At 35.6% G+C, this 22,614-nt stretch overlaps 1 protein-coding gene across 1 annotated transcript in view; it reads left to right on the top strand.

Annotated features, from left to right (window-relative positions):
* Positions 1-8,328: 8,328 nt before the first annotated feature.
* The window catches only part of LOC110826809 (aminopeptidase N), a 29,900-nt gene continuing 15,614 nt past the window's right edge, over positions 8,329-22,614 (top strand). Inside the window, exons 1-6 of the mRNA XM_022057823.2 lie at positions 8,329-8,436; positions 13,899-14,447; positions 15,542-15,694; positions 17,742-18,041; positions 19,704-19,887; positions 20,371-20,527. Of these exons, the coding sequence (XP_021913515.2) occupies positions 13,921-14,447; positions 15,542-15,694; positions 17,742-18,041; positions 19,704-19,887; positions 20,371-20,527 (1,321 nt within the window). The 5' untranslated portion in view covers positions 8,329-8,436; positions 13,899-13,920. The remainder of the gene's footprint in view (positions 8,437-13,898; positions 14,448-15,541; positions 15,695-17,741; positions 18,042-19,703; positions 19,888-20,370; positions 20,528-22,614) is intronic.

Genomic DNA, 22,614 nt, shown 5'->3' with positions numbered 1-22,614 from the left:
TGGCGTTCTCTTTTAGCAAGAACCAAACTATTAAAATACAAAAAAAAAAATCAGGAACTTCAACCTACTGTTTCCGTTATTTATTAACAGAAGCTTCAACATTTCACTTCAGGTACTTTATAAAGAAAGTCCTAGTTCAGGTTACCACGTCGTACAAAGAAATGAAATAGCCGACTTAAATTCTACCATGGCCTTGGTATTTTCAATTACATGAAAATTAGTAGAGATTGAAATAATTCCTAGCACGTGGCTCAACAAATTCCCACTAATTTCTTATTGAATGTGGCACAAAGTTTCTGTCAACAAAATCTTTCGGAATATAATTTAAAACAAGGAATGTCGAAGTGTCATAGAATCTTCTGCCTTAAAATATTCCGGTATCCTGACTTCTGTAAAAGTACAGGGCGTACAACCATTTAAGCTACAACCTGCGTCGTAAACAGAAAAAATAATTACGTAATTGTGATTGTTTCGCCTTACATCACAGAATAAAGAGTCAGCTTTCCAGTCACCTCTGCATCTTTGACCAGTTATTTTAATAACAAATAGATCTAAGGAATATTCAATTATATAATTTGTGAATCCCCTTAATATTCTCAGTTACAAACTTGTTTTTCTTCATAATAGTACGTGATAAAATACTACGTAAGATTTGAGGTTTTCACGGCCGTGGTGTCTGGTAGATTTCCACGTGGGAGTGCGTGCATGAGATTGTGTGTTTGTTGCACGAATACAGATAGAAATATTATCAGTCCATCATACATGAAGATATAAAGCTCTTTAGTCTTTAAAAAGAATTGCATTTCAGGGGTTAAATAATGAAGAAACATTTTTGTGGTCCTATCATTACTGGAGGAATCTAATCTGCATTGCCATCAGTTCCACATCCTGCAAGTAAGTAGAACTGTCCCCCACTAACTACAGAGAAAATCAGATGTAGGATTGCCTGTCAAAACTGAGAAGTGAATGTGTCTAAATTCGCAGTACATGAGGCACCCAGCTGTTGATGGAATAATCACGCTTTTTAAGGGTTAGCTGTTTTGGACAGTAGATCTGCATCCTACAGAAACACAAGACATTTGACATAAAAGTCTGTAACCAGAAACTCTTTGAAGTATGGGCTTACACGAGCAAAGTAATGTTTGATAGCCTCTGTTGATCTAATATCTACTGTACATGGTATAAAAATGTGGCTTCGAAGAAGTGTGGAGGATGTTGTACATGAATGATCAGGGAACTTTACAGCTCCTTACCAATCCAGTGATCTCGAAAACAGGATTAGTTTCTTACTGTTTCTGCATAACAGAAGAAATTCCTAAACGTTTTGTCTCAGATTTATTTATTTATTTAGTGTTCTGTCTGACGACAGGTCCATATGAACAGGATCCTTCCATCCTTTTCTCGGACTGGGACCTGTTCATATACGTTCTTGGCAGATGATCCAGAAGTGGTTTGCCATTGCCTTCTTCTGTGTGTGAATGGAGTAATTGTTGGGATGCCACGGAGGAAAACTCCGTGTTGCCTTGACCATGGCCTTGCCCAACACAAGTTATAAATTCGGGCACCTCCGGGAATAAAGAAAGAAATGGGATGTTGTGAGTAGAGATCATGGCAATATCAGAAGAATGTGCTAGAGACACAAGAACATGAGATAAATCACATTCATCTGCAGCTGACGGGAATTTATAGTTCGAATTTTAAAATTCTGAAAACCCTGAATTAGTTAAGAACTGGAGAACACATAAGTTCTGTTGAGGTAATTCCCATTTAAAAATTTTAGCTGTTAGTTGTTCATTTAATTTTTTTTATCGTTTATTTCGTCAGGCCATTGGCATAAGACACACGAGTAACATGTGGCTGTAGAATTACTTACGTGTAAAATCTTAGCTTAACTACAGCGTAACTGGAAGTATCGCATTACAATGACTTTCTCCTTAGAAACACATATCCAGTCTGTCAGCATATTCCATAACATGTAAGACATATTCAGCTATCGAGTAGAATGAATGGCACGATATAAAGTATTTAAGCTTCATCCTCAAATGCTGAAATTTTCCCAATTTCCTAATTTTATTTGGTAAGTTTTTGTACAATTTGATTCCTATATTCACAACACTTTGTTACAGGCACCTGTCCTAAAAAAAAGTGGACATGAAGATTCAATTAATGACATCCATTTTGACTTTGAAGTTCTGTATTTTGTTCCGAATTCAGTATGTTTGTTTTTATATAACAAAATTTTTAAATATATATAAACGAGCTACTGGGAGTATTTGTAGATCTCTTATATCTTTAAAAAGTTGTCTGCATGAAACACATTCCCCCCACTTCAATGATTATTTATAAGAATCGCTTTTACAGTTTGAAAATGCTTTACTCCAACCTCAGAAAATTGCGCCATACTCGAATGATCATGGAAATATGCGAAATAAATAATCCTTATCACATGCAGACTCGTTACATGATTAATGATCTTATCATGTAATGACTTTTAATAAGTTTAGATGTGGTGATTGTACATGTACATTCCAGTTCCTTAATGTGTGTGCCCAGAAATGTTATTTCTGACTTGCAATAAAAATCCATACTATCAAATTCTGCTTGTGGTCTTAATGAGTTCTTCTTTGACTGGTATAAAAAGACACTGATATTGTTTTCCTACATTTATCCTTAATCTGTTTGTGTCGAACCATGAAACCAACTCTTCCATAGTCTTATTAATTTTTTGTTTAAGGATTTTACCTTCGTGTACCGTTATTGGCATGCCAATGTCATCTGCAGATAGAACTACGTTGCCTCCTTGAATGTTTATCGGCGGGTAATTTGCATATGACAAGAGCAGTATTGGACCGAGGATTATAACCTGAGGTAGGCAACATTTCGTCTTTGGATGGAATGATATTTTTTCGCATATTAACCTCTATCTGTCATTCTGGTTTATCTCGACAGCTTGTGATGTGATAGATATGATTCGAACCACAAATATGCTGGGCTTCTAACGCCACACGATGACAGCGTGGAAATTAACATTTCATGCTTAATAACATCGTAAGCTTTTGTTTATTCAAGAAAATTCCAATTGGAATTTTAACAGACTCCTGTACGCTTTACAAAAAAGAGTGTATTGGTGGTTTTGTTGATCGTTTCTTCTTAAGTCTGTTTTGGGCTTGTGTCAATATATTATTTTTTGTTACAAAAGAAATTAATGTATTGTACATTAATTTTTCTAAAATTGTTGAAGAAATAGACAACATAGATATTGGCCTATAATTCTCTATGTCAGTTTTTCGTTATTTTTTTCTAAAGAGGTTTAACTATAGTTAATTTTAAATTATTTGAAAAAATACCAGATGTGCTAACGGTTCTTTGATATGCTCTATACACTGCTTAAGTACATAGTCTGTTACCTTATCAATACGTGCTGATTGTGAGCGGTCGATTATTAGTAGCAAATATGTGGAACATTTTGAAAATTTAGCCGTTTGATTCAGCAGAATGCAAACCTAGCATCTGCCTTAGGTACGTGGCCGCGTGGATAACTAAGCCTGAATTAATTTCTCATCAATATGAACAGTCTCTTGCCCTCCATTCACTTTGCTATGGAAACGGAGTTCAACGAAGCTCTGCCTGTTCTGCACGTATTAGTCACGAAAAAGAGAATTACACTGTCAACTTAAGGTACAATTTGGCTCCACGCGACAGAGACAAGCGACCGAGGCAGGCGACAGAGTTACGAGACCGAGACTGGTCGCTTCCTGTCTGCTCTCTGTACAATCGTATGAAGTACAATTACGAGCGCGAGACAAAGACGGGCGACAGAGACAAAGCACAGGAGACCGCTCTCGGACCAGTAGTGTCTCGCGACGGGCTCAGGCAGCACTCAGTACGTAACCAAACTGCTTATGATTCAATCTGAAATAACTCCTGAAATTATCTTCTTCTAATGATAAATGATTCTTTATTAACAGACAGAAAGATCCTTCTTCGCGTCTGGTTTTGAATATTGAACTCGTAGGTTTTCTTTGTTTCTTTCTTTCTCAACAAATAACACAGCAACACATCTTCTTCTTATTCTTCGAGTAATCTTTTTAGAAGCATTTTTGTACTCATTTTTCACAGAATATGTGCACGTATGTCTCAACAAAACAAAGAAAACAAACACTTTGCCGCATGTCTCGGTCGTCACCTCAAAAGTGTGTGGCGACAAGCTGCGATGTGTCCGTCTCCCGTCTCTGTCGCTTGTCTCTGTCGCGTGCAGCCAAATTGTACCTTTAGGTCTACAGGAACCCCACACAAAGTGGACCTAACCTGAACTTTGAATCCATCAGCCCACGCCATGTAAAGATAAGAGTTATCTGCAGTTTGGTGATTACTACAAGTTTCATTTACCAAGAACGCAGAGCATTTATCAACGAGATTGATAACAGTCAACGGGTATTGCCCAATCCTTCGTTGGGTTTATTAATAACAAACCAGCGGAAAACATCGGGCAGATTCAGACACACCTCCACTCGACATGGTGGTCATTCCATACGTAAATGGAGTCCCCGAAAATTTCAGACGCACTGGGAATAAATATAAAATCAGGACCAAATTCCAGACCAACCTCACCCTGGGACACGCTATTGTAAAAATCAGGCCTGAAAGAGATGTTCCAGATACCAGATGCTGTATTTGTGCAGGAAACCTTGTGAGTGAGGCAGAAATTACGTGGGAGAAACATACAGACTGCTGAGAGGACGCCAAGCAGGAGTTGGTGGAAAAATCCATTCTAGCTCAAAATATCTATGAAGAAGGAAGTAGGATTAATTGGAAAAAGCCAAGATTCTTAAAGCGGAGTCCAGTTACATTTGAATAAAATACAAAGAGCAGATAGCAGGTGTGAATTCTCTTTGGATTTAGTCTCCTACAGGGAGTAGCGTCCCTGCCTATGCGAGTTCAAGGTCCACCTGGTAAGGGTTCCGTCCCAGGGTTACGGGGGTGGAGGATTGGTCGGGTTTCTTAGCCATGGCAGGCAACCTAACCTAACCTAACCTAACATTTATTATATTATTCAGTGTTCTGTCTGACGACAGGTCCATATGAACAGGATCCTTCCATCCTTTTCTCGGACTGGGACCTGTTCATATACGTTCTTGGCAGATGATCCAGAAGTGGTTTGCCATTGCCTTCTTCTGTGTGTGAATGGAGTAATTGTTGGGATGCCACGGAGGAAAACTCCGTGTTGCCTAGACCACGGCCTTGCCCAACACAAGTTATAAATTCGGGCACCGCCGGGAATCGAACCCGAGACCCCAGGATTACAACGCCAGCGTTCTAACCGCTAGACCACCTCATCTCATTATTATTTAGTGTTCTGTCTTACGACAGGTCCATTGCTCTGCCCGAAAAGAGCTCGCCAGTTTTCCCTATTTGCAGCTTCTCGTTTTAATTCCTGGAACATCATCTTCTTTCCTTGTTTCAGATCGTCGGTTAGCTGTATCAGTCTTCTTCCCAGTCCTCGCTTTCCTTCAACCTGGCCTTCGGTGATATCACTCATAATATGTCCCAGCCAGTTAGATTTCCTTAGGGAAAGGAAAACTCCGAATATTAATCCTGGTCCTCCGAAATGGGGGTTCTACAGGAGGCCGGTTGCCTCCTCGTGTGAAACTCGTCATGGAGTGGACCATCAGAAACGTCGATGTTGTGGGATGTCAATATTAATGAAGGATTATGACATTAAGGATGAAGATAGAACGGGGACACTTGGCAACACTTGGGGTGTATGAACCCGAAGAATGAGAGTAAGAGGGAACAAACATTTTATGTAAAGTTACAGACTCAAACAGATAAATTCACGAAATCCGACCACCTAATAATTTGTGGAGACTTGAACGCAGGAGCAGGAACTTTGCCTATAGCTCATGTGGTTGGCCCTACTGGGGAAGACAGGACAAACGAAGACGGACATGAACTAAGACAATCTGCAACCTGTAACAAGCTACAGATGACCAATACTTTATTTCGTATGAAGAACATATACAAGTACACGTGGGGTAACTAACACTAACAGGTTACATAATAGTTAATGAGAACTCAGCTCTCTAGTGCAAAATGTAACATCACGTAGAGGCAGTGACATTCATTCAGACCACTATCTTGTAACAGGTAAAGTTAGACAACAGCACGTTGGAAGGAACAGTGCTCGAAGGACCTCAAAACACACCTTCTGCAAGATGGAAGCATGAAATATCTAGCCAAAAGCAGAGTGGTGAAACATTCTAAATATTTTACAGAAAAAAGACACATGAGGTCCTGATGTCCAGAGGATGTTTGATGAGATTCTGGAATTCAGAAACAAAAGAAGCATGGAATGTACCTTCAGTCCAAAACAGAACAAGCTTACCAAACTTACAAACAGAAATAAAATAATGCAAAAAAATTAATAAATAAAAGAGACAAGCCCATGAAAAGGAGTGGAACAGATTTATTAGTGTAGTAGAAAATTTTATCCATGGCAGACAATACATTTCATATAAACATATGAATAGATCAGAAAAAGTTGCGGAAAATTTGCATATATTAAAGGAAAACGAACGGGGAAAAAACATTACCATAAATTACGGTTTGTTGAAAATATTGTAGAAGGACCGCAATTACAGGAAGACAAGAATGAAAATGAAGTCTAAAGCACAGATTCCATTACCCTTGAGGAATTTAATGAGAGCCTCGAATCAGATAAAAATAGAAAAAATAAAATATTCTGGATTGTTTATAAAATTGATGTTAGGTTAGGTTTGCTGAATAAATGCTGGCAATATTATAAAATACCGGACTGCTGGACAACAGCATTAATTAAGCGAATCTTTTAAAAAGGCGAGCGTTATACCTCTCGCCCAGACGACCATCGATTGAGTCAGACCTGACCGAGAGCCTTAGCGGATGATTTCCCATTTCCACGGCGGGAGACCTCAACGCAAAACACACGGACTGAAATTCTCGGCTGATCAAAGCCGGAAGTTCGCACCTGCGTCACTACGTCAAATGAAATTCCTGCCTGATCTCTAGGCCAGACTCCCCAACCACAGACACAAGACGTCCTTGAAATATTAGGTGTCAAGGACTTTGTCCAACCGGTGTAACTGACTGCTTGTTCAGTACTCAGCTCAGATCACCTGCCCGTCATCATCCTTTCAGAACTTACCCGACTGGGGTGCATTCCAGGCTTTCCTCGAAAGCAGACTCCCGAGGAATCCCGTGTTAAACGACGAGGAGGCAATCGACAAGTGCGTCGAGGAGCTGACCAGTGCCATCCTCGAGGCCACAGCGGCGTCTGCATCCCAAGCGTCGACCCCGCGTGGACATTCGGTCGCCTCTACCCACTAGTTATTTATTTATTCAGTGTTCTGTCTGACGACGGGTCCATATGAACAGGATCCTTCCATCCTTTTCTCTTCTCGGACTGGGACCTGTTCATATACGTTCTTGGCAGATGATCCAGAAGTGGTTTGCCATTGCCTTCTTCTGTGTGTGAATGGAGTAATTGTTGGGATGCCACGGAGGAAAACTCCGTGTTGCCTAGACCACGGCCTTGCCCAACACAAGTTATAAATTCGGGCACCGCCGGGAATCGAACCCGAGACCCCAGGATTACAAGGCCAGCGTTCTAACCGCTAGACCACCGTGGCACCCGCTAGTATTCAGGATGAAATATTGCCGGCTGAGGTCACGAGGGACCCCGCTCTTAAGACCCAGGCCAACCGCCTCCAGAGGTCGGTGAACTAATAATTGAATTGAAAATGTTCTATACAATTACACATTATTATGTTATAAGATTCAAAGTACCAGTCCTCATGTTGTTTAAATATGAACATTCCAAGCAATCTGTACGCTTCGGACCTCTGTGGAATAAATACCAAGGGGTAGTTGGTACCTGACTCAAATACGAAATTGGAAAACTGTCCTTACCAGTGGCACACGACTCATATTCGCAGCTTCTCTGCACGTACAAAGACGTGAAGGCTGTCCTCTCTCTTCACATATCAAGAATAAGTCTGCTGTGGTGAAACTGGCCCCATTCAACGATGTATTACTGTTTTATGACAACGAAGTGAAAATACTTGAAGGAGAAAATCAAATATATGAGCTAACGTTGGAATTCATATTAAATCTCTGTCTGTCTGTCGCCGTACGCAAAGCAACAAATTCAGATTAAACACACAGACTACAAAAAAATTAAACAATTTTTTTTATAAACCTCATTCTGATAAAACTGATACAGTGATGTGCTCAGCCAAACTGTAGATTCGTCTCATATCTTTGTTCTTAAACAAACAGATAAAGAGATAAGTACAATTACTGATATCTATATATTCAGCCTTTCCAAAATTACTTTACCTCTATTGAACGGTGGTGACATATGGTGAAACTTCTATCAACATCATCTTCCTACAGACGGTTAGTAGAAACAATGCAGTAATAACGAGAGAGAAAATTACTTACTTACAATCTCGTAAGAATGTAACGAAAGCTGAGTTTATATAATATAATTTCAAGTTAATTTATTTCTGATTTTTATTAGTAGTTTTTGAGCAGATATTTTTCTCCTGGAAAGTAATATGCATGCAATGAAGTGTGAAAAACCAAAAGCGAAAAAGTCATTTTAAAGTGTTTTTCATAAATAAATTAATAAACTTAAATCAGAAATAAAAATGCATCCTCATTATGGTTTTATATTATTCACTCATGTTTAGCGGCGGAAATGTTTAATTTTACTTTTGTAAATGAAAGTTGCGAGATGACAAAAGAGAACCGTATCTTTACGAACTTCATAATTTGTACTTTTTACGAAACATTATTAGAGTACAAATATATATTTATTATTCAAGTCTATACACAAACTTTTAAATTGTCGATGTTAAAATTTAAAATTAATATTAATATTCTGCGCCATTCATCGTTAATATTAATTTTAAATTTTAACATCGACAATTTAAAAGTTTGTGTATAGACTTGAATAATAAATATATATTTGAATTTTAAACACAAACATGACGCATCTAAACTATAAAAATAAAATTATTAGAGTAATCAAATGTGCTAAAAATAACTGCAAACTTCCAAAAATAGATCTTGATTCTGTGATCAATAGCAAAGCATAGGTCTCTATTTTTCATTTCACTTAAAAATTATAGCAGCTAGGAAAAAGTCCTTGAGGCAGGTACGTTTTATACTATTTTATAAAACAAATAAATATCTCCAGATTTATACATGTGTTTCATATGACGTATTCTTTTTGGTATAGCATACCACAGTGATTATTTGTGTTAAAAAACAGTGTTATAGTTATCCATAGATTTCAATGCAACAAATAAACAGTTATTAAACATTTTTATTTAATTACTTTTCTGAGAAGGTGCAATTTTTATTAAATTATATCGTCTTGTGTTTATGTGCATACATTAATAATAATCTGAACTTATAATATTCTTCATACATTCATTAAATAATTCAATAAATTTCTAATTTGGTTTTGCAATTAAACTGTGCATGAATTTCAAAATGCTTCTATATTTATAATCATGTCTGAGCCTCTAAAAATATAGTGGTCATTAAAACAGTCCAAGCTAAATCAAAGTTAATATGGCTTAGCAGTTTTTTTTAAATTCTCCAAAATAAAACTTAATAAAATGTGACTTGTGGGTACACAGATTTCTCATTTGAATGCAGTGATTGCAAACGTGACTTTAAAAGTAAAATACTCTTTTGAAGATATCTTAATATATTTGGAATATAAACAAAAATATTAATATATTTTTTAAAATCAGTAAAGATCTATTTCCTTGACTCATTACATGAATCCAAAATAAAATCATGGTAGTTAATAAATTCAATTCATATATGTGAGGATCAAATATTTTATAACGACAGTAAGAAATCAAAATTCTGTTCACAAATAGGTTAATAATATATTAAAAACAGAAAATACGTGGTAAATACAATTTATAATTGTTCATGTTCTCATCCATAAAAAACAAAATGATTAAAATATATAAACTATTACAGGTTTTTAACATTAAGAGAAGAATATAGAATGAGGGAATTGTTAGTAAGGTAATGGGAAGCTAATTCATAATTTTTGTATTTGCAAAATACTATAAGAATGATTAAAACGAGGAAGATGAAGTGGGTGGTGCACGTAGCATCACGGGTATATAAAAATGCATAAAAATTTTGGTCAGGATGCAAAGATAATATTACAATGGATTGTAAAAGACATGTGTTCGAGGGTATGAACTGGACGTAGGTGACGCACGATAAGAGCCAGTGGCACTGAAACAAACCTCAGTGTTTCAAAACTGGTGGAAAACTTCTCTATTAGCTGAACAACTATTACTTTGAACAATTATTTATTTTAATCCGTCTTATCACAATATTTAAAATTTCTTATAATTAAGATAATAAAATATCTTTGATGTTCCATATCGATTGATCGATTTACATTTTGGAACATGATATGATATGATTCCATCATATTTGAGTTTTAAGTTCGTAGATATTTTACACCTGATGATGGTTTTATAAAAACCGAAACATGTTGTGTAAAATGTTCCAAAATGTAAATCGATCAATCGATATGGAACATCAATGATATTTTATTATCTTAATTATAAGAAATTTTAAATATTGTGATAAGACGGATTAAAATAAATAATTGTTATAATATTCACAATATGATGCAATTACACTATCTTATTACTTTGAAGATGGCAGAACCATTTAGTCCGTTAGTCATAATTTTGTTAGATGCGAATTGGGTAAAATAGATAAAACAAGTGTGTGGTTTCTTGACGCCTTGTTAACATTAAATCTTTGTCATTTTATTCTTTAGAAACATCTCTATGCTCTTAATACAGATAAGGCTTTAGAGGCTGTGTTTTCTTAAGAATTCCTTTCCTTGCCTGTATCAGAAATGACCTCAACCAGGAATCTTAATCATTGACCAGATAGCAACAAAACATGGTTGCCATAGAAAGTCCCTCATCTCCCACATTGTGGGACACTGCAAACATAATCTGTGAATGACTTATCATGTCTTCATGAACTTGAATAAATGTATCTAAACTATGATTAGATTTTAATTCATATTTTAAGTAAGACGCTGCCTCATATGGTCTAATTAGAAAGCCACCACTGCAAATTTACATGTCTGCTTGTTTCTTTTTGTTAAACCTGACTTCAGAAACAATAACCTAAATAAAAGGAAGTAAAAACAGCTTTTAGTATTTGTTATAATTGCAACAAATAACCTTGTACCTTGCTAAAGTCATAATTAACACAAACTAGTACTGAAAGGAAATAAGTATCAAATTTACAGTTTTTTATGTTTCATTTAAATTTTATGTGTCTTTGTACTGTCAGACCAGTTCATTTAAATGCTCTGTTTCTTTATACACAAATACACTAAATGTAGTGGGATTAAATTAATTATACTTCAAATATAATGCATTGGTCACGACACAAATAAAAACCTGATTAAATTCATCACATTCCAAATTAGTATATCACACAAAGACTTGTTATCTAGCTTGAGAGATTAATTTATTTTGCCACTCTCACTACAATATATTTCACAAAGAATAAATTATCTCACAAGTACTGACTTAACAAATTATATGTGAAGGTTAGTTAACCAAACTCAGTGTCTTACACTTGTGATGCTCTTGAAATAAGCTCCTTATTGATAAAGGATAATGAAAATTATGTGTTTATGAAATTATATAACCTTACCTGTTAACAAATGTATCTTATCATTCCAAGTAGAAGAACACTAGTAATCTAATATAAAGTATTTTGTATCAGTTTAGTCTATCAGATAAGGAATCTTGAAGAAGCAATAACATTTGATATAATTTTACTTGGAAAATCAGCACATGCATTCATACAAATTCACATAATCTTGTGCCAGTGGGTGTTTATAGAAATCAATTTAGATACTAAGCACTTATGTAAAATATATGATTGATAATGGTAACTGATCCTGTAATACCTTCAAGGCTAGCTGTCTTCAATTGTGAATGATGCTTACTACAGGCTATCTCCAAGTGCCTATAAGAAGGAATGTTAAACAAATGAAATAATCAATACATAAATCAATCAGCATTATCCATTTTAAATATGTTTTAAAATACATGTTCTACATTCTTTGGTTTAGTCCTAAGAAGGATTTATGGAATGTAAATAAACTCTACTCTACTCAGACATAATCCATCATCATAAAAGAAAATTGAACTTCTCAGTATTCTGAAGTACAAACAAATTATGCATAATTTTTCTGATAAAGTTAAGCGACATGTTTGTTTATATAGTGGTGTTTTGCTCAAGAAACAACATTATATACCAGTGATGCAAATAATTGAAAGAAGACCATTCACACATTACAAGCAACTACATTTTTCCGGTCTTAAAAACCATTCTTTTTAGTTTAATTATTCTTCTGCTGTCTTCAAATAATATACACTAGCCATTCCCATTTAACTGTCACATATTTTTATAATATTTCTCAATTTTGGTTAAGAGGGTTTCTCTAACACCAATGCCCTTTATTTTTTAAACATAAAATACAGTAAATTTCCCAGTATTTAAGATTTCTTTCTATTATAATCCACTGTAAATATTTCTCGGATACTACCTAATTTTCAAGCAGAAAAATCCATAATTTTCTTAGGATTGTCTCAATTAAGAGGAATTATTTTACCTGCCATTTGTTGTAACATGAAACTGCGTAAGATATTTCATCATCGACAAGGTTAAAATAGTGTAGCGACCAAGAAATTCTTGACTTTGTATGAAATATGATGCTTCACTAATATTTTTATCAGTGCTTGCTAATGGATGCTGCCTAGAGAAGATTATCCATTTCATGTACCATTTTAATATTATAGTCCCATCTACACCTTAGTCTTCCAGTCTCTTCCTTTCACATTTTCCAGCTACATGCATTTCTCATCTCTCCTTGACTTGTTTGCCCAGTGTTTGGCGTTCAGCGCAAGTAACGGAACGCTCAGCTCTGAAACTCCGTTATTGTATAAATATATAGAAACCAGTAGCGCCATCAGAGAGAACAATAAAATAACTACAGCAACACGTCTTGGTCGCATGAGACCATCTTCAGGCCCTGTAGATATTTTGCCTGCAGTAAAAACTAAGTTTCACAAAAACCCATAAAAGTCTGAGATTTTTGTGACCTGATTTTGTTTAATGTTTGCACAAACTTGTCGCAATGAGCTACTACAAATGTATGACCATATGGTCAGGTTAGGGACTTATGGAGTCAAAATATGTAGAAAAAAAAAATTGATGCAGTATTCAGAGACAGGAAGAAAATTTGGATTGTCAATGTTTTGGACTTTCTACATCATCTGATGTTATCATATCAGATGATTGATAAGTCAAGATTGCATTACAACATTATCAGAACATTTTAGATTAGAAAAAAGTTATTTCACAGAATTACGCTTTACATCACAAATAAATGTCAAATCATGTGAATACCCCATTTCATAACTTCTATTAGAGTGGAAAGATTTATAACTTACATAGAAGAACATATGTGTATTATATTCTTATGCAAAAACTTAACATGTTTGAACTTAGCAACATTAACTCTGGTTCTAAATTTTGTGCAAAGTTATCATCATAAGGAAACAGTAACATTCAAGAGTGCAGTACTTTCATGCACGATTTACCTTTTACTTATCTCCACTGTTAATGAAACTTAGATAACAATTTTTTTTACCAAACTTTGGAAAAGAATGTGAAAGGGGTGGTTAAATTCGTTGAACTGAAAACTGAGGTTCAGTTTTTGTGTAAAATTAAAAAGAACATATGATAACAATATACGCAATGTACTGTTTCAGATTTCACTAGCTTGAGGTCACGATGGGTCAGACGTGGCTTATAGGAGGAAGTGTAGCTGTTCTGCTGCTGATACACAGCATAGGAGCGACTGTAATTCCACTCCCAGAATTTCATTTCTCTGCTGATCGTTACAATGAGAGTTCTGGAGTTCGTGCTGAAGATGGAGATTATCGTTTACCTGTAACAGTTATACCAAACCGTTACAGAATTACATTAACACCAAATTTTGATGATTTTAATTTTGTTGGTGAGGTCGACATTGAAGTTACTGCAGAAAGTGCAACAAGTACCATCAGTTTGCATTATGACAGTATTATCATAGACACAGTAACAGTCACCAGTGTTGATGGTGAAAACGCATATGAAGTTTCTGAGCAATATGATGAAGAAACAAATATTTTTACACTCACACTGACTGACGAACTCGAACCCGAACCCGAATTCCAACCAGGAAACTACATAATTCATATCGAATACAGAGGTGAACTTCGAAATGACATGTCTGGCTTCTACAGAAGTTCTTACACAACTGATGATGGTGAAGTAAGGTAATATATTGAATGATCAGTATTTCAGTATGTAATTAGTAGATAATTAGTGGCCGAGCAGTCTGAGGCGTGGGCTTTGTGCCTCTCGGACACTGGGACCATGGGTTCGAATCCCACTCAAGGCATGGATGTTTGTGCTGTCCTTTTTACAGGTAGAGGTTTTGTGACAAGCTGATCAATCGATCAAGGAGTCCTACCAACTGTCGAATAGATCAAGCAAATCCTCCAAAAAGAGAGGTAAAAAGCAGACCCTGCCAAAATGGGACAAATTCTAAAAGAAGAAAAAATATCAGTAGATAACTGGCATTGCATGTCTTTTGTTGCACAATGATGTTAAACGTTTTTGCAACAGAATGGAAATATATGAAAAAAAAATTGATAGGAAGTGTCGGACACTGCCACAGTTATTTTCGTGAAAACGTCAATCGTGTATAGTACGTATATTGAAATTAAACAAAAATTTTCAAATTCACAGCCTCGTATCTTTTTGAGTTTTTGAGATACACACTTGGAGCCCAGGATGAGTTGTAACATATACATCATATCATATCATATTATGAAAAGGGGAAAATTCTCTTCATAATTCTTCTTGTTCTAAGTAATGTTGCTGGTCACCAGCCCAGTGTTATGGTGTTGGGAAAAATGTCACATTGTACGTTTTTAAACTTGTGCTGAACCTTCTCCAGGCTTAACAGGTAATGTGGTGCAAATTATGTGCTTGGCATGAAAGAAAGCTGGTGTCAGTTGGCAATTGGTATCATTTGAAATGCCTAGGATCTACCATTCTATACAATATGAGTAGCAAATAATCAGAAGATGGCTGTTTTCTGGTTTGTTGCGCCGTGTAGTCTGATACAAGTTTACTGACGTCCGTAAACTTCTACCAGACTACACGGCGCAGCAACCCAGAATACAGGCATCTGCAGACTCACCTCCATGAAAACCTCAAATCGCATGTACATTAATGTTTAATTTCTACTGTAATGGTTAAAATCTTGCATGTCTGGGAATGCTGTCTCTTTTGTAACAAATTGTATGTGTTCCTTTTTAATATACATGACAAACTTCAACTGCAAAATATTCTGTTATTTCAGATGGCTGGCTACAACACAATTTGAGGCGACGGCTGCTCGTAGGGCTTTTCCATGTTTTGATGAACCTGGACTAAAAGCCCGCTTTAAGATCATCATCAGAAGACCTGAGGGCTATGGATCAATCAGTAACATGCCTTTGGTCGGCATTATACCGTATGTAGATATATTCATTTATACTTAATGTTGAAGCTAATAATCTGAATTAATAAATTTAGAAATAAGAGAGCATTTTCTTAAACCTGCTGCCAAATATGTAGTGGATATTCTTTTATAAGTGGTTAGGGTTGACAGTTGCTCTTTTTCATACATGACAAGGTACGAGTACATTAGTTATATATTAACAGTTCATTTTATTTATAATTGTGAAAATTGAACATTAACCTGTGTCATACAGGGATGCCAGCTGATATTTAGCTCCAGGGTGGTGGTTTAGGAGCATGCTTGCGCAAAGCACAGCCAGCTGGATCATGCATAAACTGCATTGCAGGGACAGAATTGTTTGAATGGGTGATAATTATATCCCAATTTAAAAAAAAGTTATAACTCTAGAAAACGAACTTGTGGCTGCCATAATGAGTACTTAAAAAACAAAATATAAAAAAAATTGAAGTTTCCTCCATTCTGACACACTTCTTATCAAAGTTCTGTTCATTTCTTATAATCAGGTCCTAATTATGACTCAACTGTGTATTAGAAATTATAAGTAGTAAGAAAAGACTGATTTCATGCCACTTTTGAAAAAGTTCATAAAAAGAAGCAGTAATTAATATAATTTTTGTACCACTTTCAAAAACTTCTAAAAGTAAGAAGTATATGATGAAAGACTCTTGGGTTACAAGCTCCGTCAGGTGGTTGAATGGTGAATAAACTATTTCTTCTGCCAATGTTTTGAGAACAATCTCTGCTATCATCCTCACGGAGGCTGCATAACAAATCTGGTCATCTGTAGCCCTGAGGATGAGAGCAGAGATTGTTCTCGAAACATTGGCAGAAGATATGGTTTATTTAGCATTCAACCACCTGATGTGGCTTGTAACCCAAGAGTCTTTCATCAACTTCAGACACCGCGAAAGCTTCACTTTATATATAAGAAGTAATGAATATAATTTTCACTTAAATGAACTTTTTTTAAAAAACAACTTTCAGAATTTATATTAATAAGCTGGTCTTGCGCCGCTTTTGATAAATTTATTAAAAAATCAGCAGATTCAGCTGAATGGAATCTATAGAAGGCAGTGAACATATCTTCGAAATAAGATTCTTCAGCTTTTCAACAATTCCTGCATTGGGAGAAAGTATTTTTGAGCATTTTAATCCCAAAACTGAAAGGATGTTTCTCTCCGCTGTGACTAATGCCTTGGTGAATTCATTAAATTCAAAGAAAGTGTTAACTTTAAAGAAGTAAAGCAAGCCATTAGTACACCTAAAAGCTAATTCTGCATTTGGTGGTATACCAGAAAATCTTGTAGAGATAATTCCACAACTTTCAGCCCTAAATTGAAACCTCATTTCAAAAGTAGTGATCCTAATCTCTACCATCATATTTTAGTGTGTTCCATTCATGAAGATCACTATAACCAGCTACACAGCAATTGTAAAACCTTCTTTCCGCATAATGGCTCTAATAATGACAAAATCCAAACAAGCACTCAACAGGATATATAACCTCAATATCCAAGTTTATTAGGCATAATCAATCCAGATCCACTGAATGATCTTACGTCTGATTTGCTATAGAAAATGTCAATCACAGTATCGGATATTCCAGTAGGATCCTCAATTTCAAAAGTGAAACAACGTTGTTTTTATTATGATCAGATTCATAAGTTCCATCCGCTTTCCCAGTAACATCGAATTCCGGGGCGTGATGCTGACCACTCACTCCCATCTAGTGCCGAGGTTAAGAATGGGTAGGAGCTATACTGCCTCTCCCCACAAGCGCCTACGTGGCATGTATCAAGAGAGGTTTACTCTTTTTTACTTACATTCTTATATCATGCTGCTGAAATGGGTTTTTATCATTTTATTTCCAGCTACTTAATTTTTGTTTTTGTTTTTTCAGAAAAATTTTACTGAAATTTTAGAAATGGATTAAATCCAGAAACTATCTCCCAAACATGTTCCTGTACCCTGATAATACTTTCAGACAAAATTAATTATATGTATAAATGAATACCTTTAATGTTTGAAAATGTTTCAGTGCTGTAGGCGAACTAGTAGAGGATGTATTTGAAGAAACACCACCTATGTCAACGTATCTGGTCGCTTTTATAGTCTCAGACTTCAAAGCTCTGTCAGTAGATGATAGAATATCATATCGCATTTGGGCACAAGAAGATGCCGTAGAACAGGCCGATTACAGTTTGTCTATCAGTCCAAGGATTATCCAGTTCTTTGAGGGCTTCACTGAGATTCAGTTTGAAATTGGTAAGATGGATCAAGCAGCATTGCCTGACTTCTCAGCGGGTGCCATGGAAAATTGGGGCCTTGTTACATACAGGTAGGTTCATATTAACCTTTAAAGTACCAGTCATTTAAGAGCCTATATCCTCTGCTGGCTTGATCAGTTACACTATGCTGTGCATCTCTGATAAAACACTCTATCTTTCTTAAAAACAAATATACAACAATGAAATTAAACACACATTCAGAAAAATTTAGTTTACCACGTGGAACCTTCCCTCAAGCTGTCACTCCACTAGATTATTTTTAATTGGAAGGAATATTACACACATTTATATTTCCTGCTATCATTAAATTTATATCCTGAAAAGTATTATAATATTAATTTATTTACCTTAAAACGTGACTGCATTGTGTAAACATTTCTTTTCTTACTGACATCCAACTGTAGAATTCTTTATTCTTGCTATGCATGCACACAGAAAAAGGTTCAACCAATTTCTCTCCACTGTCATACAGTCCATTGTTTGAGGGTCAGTATTTGTTGGTACAATTTCCAACGCATAGCACACAGTAGCATACACTCATTGCTTAGTGTTCTTGATTTTTGTCTCCAGATGGGACGACTTGGATGATGTTGGGCTTGGTCATCTTCATTTTATCCCCTTTCAAGTCACAGCCATATCTTCCACTGCAAGGATGAGGTCAAATTGATCCCTTAATCGCAAGTGGGTCATTTTACCCCATAAAACTCTGCATATTTAAAAAAAAAATTGTCGAGACAACAGACATTTTTGTTCTCTTGAAGTTTCGAAAATTAGGGCAGACCTTTTAGCCATCCTATCACTCGTATCACCATGGTTCATGTGCGATACAGTTTTTCGCTACATGTGGCTACAATGCACTCCATGATATATATCAAAAATCTGAATAAATATTTTCTGTTATTCGGTTCTTATAGAATTTTACTGTAACTCTAGTATACAAATTCTGTTTGGTTCCATAAAGAAAAGGTATTCTTTATAATTTTAAAACAATGCATCTTAAAAAACATTTTTTACTTCAGGCTATCAAGTTAGGTGGACCATCCTGTACAAACTTGACAAACCTCTTGTGTTATATAATCAATTCAAACTTTAAGACTCTAGTATGTGGTTACTTTTCAAATGAGAAACAGTTCTATTGATTAAGTCTGCAAGAATAAATTAAAGGAAGTCATAAGATACATTGGGATTTGAATTAGGCACACCCTGAATATGTCAGAATAAAACTTGTGTGGTCAGTGAGTTAAAGTTGAATTTATAATTTGTATTAGTCTTTTATGACATACATCAATACAGTCATGTTCATGTGTCAAACGTTTCCTATAAGTATTACTAGAATAATCAACTTTGCATTTCTAAATTTTATTTTAAGGTCGGTGCTAAGATAAAACACACATCCTGTATCTGACTTTCTGGTAGCTTTATAAATATAAGCACATTCGTTTATTGCTCTGATCATGGTTCACAAAGTAATTTTAATTCGTGGCTGATTGCCCAAGAAGATTTTATTGCTCCAATAGCAATGTCACAAAATTCAATAATCTTATAATTATTTATGGAACATGCGGGAAAATAAAACAAAATTATTATTTTCAATTTTCCTAGCCATTACATAATAACCCTTCATACGTCAACGGGGTTAATTTGACCTTAAGACGGCACAGTGGATGGACAGACACTTAGGAATTATGACGATTCACTTTTTCTAACTTCAGAGAGAGATTGCTGCTGTTTAAGGAAGACACGTCAACAACTTCCAACAAGCAGAATATTGCTACAGTGATTGCTCATGAGTTCGCTCATCAGTGGTTTGGAGACCTGGTCAGTCCAGCGTGGTGGGATTACCTCTGGCTGAATGAAGGCTTTGCTACCTATTTTGAGTACTTCGCCACTATAGCGGTAAGGAAATGTATCTTGGCAAGAATTTAATTAATCAGTATACAAAAACTCTTCAACATGTGTGAAAATTCTTCAGAAATTTCTTTCCAGCATATGAACAGCTTTGTACATTTCTTTTGTTAAAGATTTGATTGTCCTCAGTAACAACAAGCAGGATATTAAATTGAACTTAAATTATTCTGTAATACTTCCACTGAAAGGAAATGTTTTGAACACAGAAAAATATCTCTGAAATATCAAAATCAACAGTCATGAACTTGATAAACATTGTGACTGCTGCAGAATGTGGTAACAAAGTTATTTAGAACAAATAATTTTCTTATTAGTTTTTGTTTACATGTGCATCCACAGATCTACAAACAGATGTATTACTTATTGTTGACTTTATGAATGGATCTACAGTTTCTTTACTTTAAAAATCTGTGCATTTCATACTGAAGGGAATGTCTTTATTTGTAAAGATGACTAATATCCATGTTCCAGGTGGAGCCTAACTGGCGTCTAGATCACCAGTTCGTAGTGAACGCACACCAGAATGCTCTGGTAGCTGATTCTTCAGCAACAACCCATCCTATAACAACATCAGTGTTCTCACCTCGACAAATCAGTTCTATTTTTGACACCATCTCATATGATAAAGGTCAGTAATTTGATGTTAAAAAATACAAGTATATGCCAATATGATTGAACAAAAGCCCTATGTATATGTGCAAATTCTAAGTAATCTGAAAAAAAAATAAGCCCTTTCATTGCTAGACATCCACATCGACATCCACGGAGAAATTCAGTGACGACAGAAATTAAATCAGTTGTAATCACAATAACGATCCAACTCCAGTGAAATCCATGTTGGGCATCTGTGGTTTCGTTCAAAGTCATTGACATTATGCAGATGGTCAGTTTACACTTTATAGTGCCGGAAGTTTAATTTTTATGTCTAGTTTCTTAAATACACAGGGACAGAGGATTTTCTTCTAGCCTCTGCGTCCAGACCGGCTCTGGAGCCCACCCAGCCTCCTATCCAATGGGTATCAGGGTCTTTCCTGGGGATAAAGTTAAACTGTAACAGGCACCCAGGGTTAAGAATATGGCACAGTATCTGTCACACGTGAACACACAATCCTTCGATCACATCTGTGCCTTAATATGCACTTCATCTGTACACTTGATCACTATATGATAAACTTTATGAGTGGCCGTGTACAAATAGCATTCATAGCATCATTACTGGACAGTACATGTTGCCCCATTTGACAGTGAATTACCTTGAAAACTAAACATCATATGACATTTGTAGTTTGATAGTTGCTGCAAAGTTTCATGCAGTAAATCATGCTATAGAGGGAAGAGCTCCTCATTATAAAATTTTCATCAATCCTTTCCTTCATCCTCCTTTGGTCTAAATATTCTCCTCGGCATCCTGTTTTCAAACGCCCTCAATCTGTGTCCTTCCCTTAATGCAACATATCAAATTTCACAATTATTAAACCAAAGGTAGAATGCTGATAAAATTTTCTTATTTCAAATCATCCTAATTAGGAAAAACATCACAGAAATAGAATTAATATAGGTTTCATTTGAACACATTTCAATTAACCTTAGTTACATATGTATAACAAATTAAATGAAAATATCATGTAATATATGTGTCCTAACTAAATCATAGGCTTCTTCGAAGTCTGTAAATAACTGATATACTATTATATAAGACTTGAGGCTTTCACGGCGACTAAATGATACGCTGTTGCCCAATGCAGATTAACACAAATAACCAATAAACAACATATTACCATGAAGATATCCGTCTTTTGGGTTATTGCGCTGTGTAGTCTGCCTCCGTCATCAGGGCGATGAATCGCCCTGATGACGGAGGCAGTATGACCTCTGAAACGTTGGTTAACATCGACCAGACTACACAGCGCAATAACCCAGAAGACGGATATCTTCATACTCACCGCTGTGAGAACCTCAAGTCTTACAACATATTACCATGTTGTACTCCCACTTTTTTTGCCAACATCTGACAAATGAAGAAAATCTTATCTATATTATGTTCGAGTTCACACTGATGATCATCGACGGATCTGTCTACATACAGCCAGCACTACACTTTGATTTTAAATGGTGTTGTTCCATGGACACATGACATTATATGAGCAATGAGCCACTGCGTACCTTTACCAATGAAGCATCTGAAGAGATATTTTACATGCATTAAGATATTTTGGTCATCCATGCGTCAAAATTCCACATATGTACTTCGGTTCTAATCCGAATACTTTCAAAACTTTTGTAAATGATTCACACTTAAATGTCTGAGAAAATTTAAAACAACCATAACTTATGTAAAATTTTAAATGATTTTTGGAAAGATCATTATTTTTAGGATAAACACCTAACAAATTATAATGTAATAATAATATGTTGAAGATGACTGTCTTCTGGGATGTTGTGTTATGTAATAAGATAAATAATGTCATTTCTGAAGTTCTCGTGGCACAGATGGAGGGAGTAAGCAGCTATGAAATATCTAAAGCTTTCTACAAGATTACATGACTCAACATTTCAGAAGACAGTCATCTGACATAATAATATGCTGCTTAATGCACGTAAATGCCCATGTTTAATTTTCTTTGAAGTCAATAACACTAATTTTGTAAGACTTGAGGTTCTCACAGCGGTGAGTATGAAGATGTCCGTCTTCTGGGTTATTGCGCTGTGTAGTCT

Source organism: Zootermopsis nevadensis, unplaced genomic scaffold (assembly GCF_977971745.1).
Source record: "Zootermopsis nevadensis isolate Lab colony 2312 unplaced genomic scaffold, Znev_1.0 Znev_ptg000021l, whole genome shotgun sequence".
Lineage (NCBI taxonomy): Eukaryota > Metazoa > Arthropoda > Insecta > Blattodea > Termopsidae > Zootermopsis > Zootermopsis nevadensis.
The sequence above is the reverse complement of the archived record's forward strand: the minus strand, read 5'-3'. Positions and strand labels throughout refer to the sequence as shown.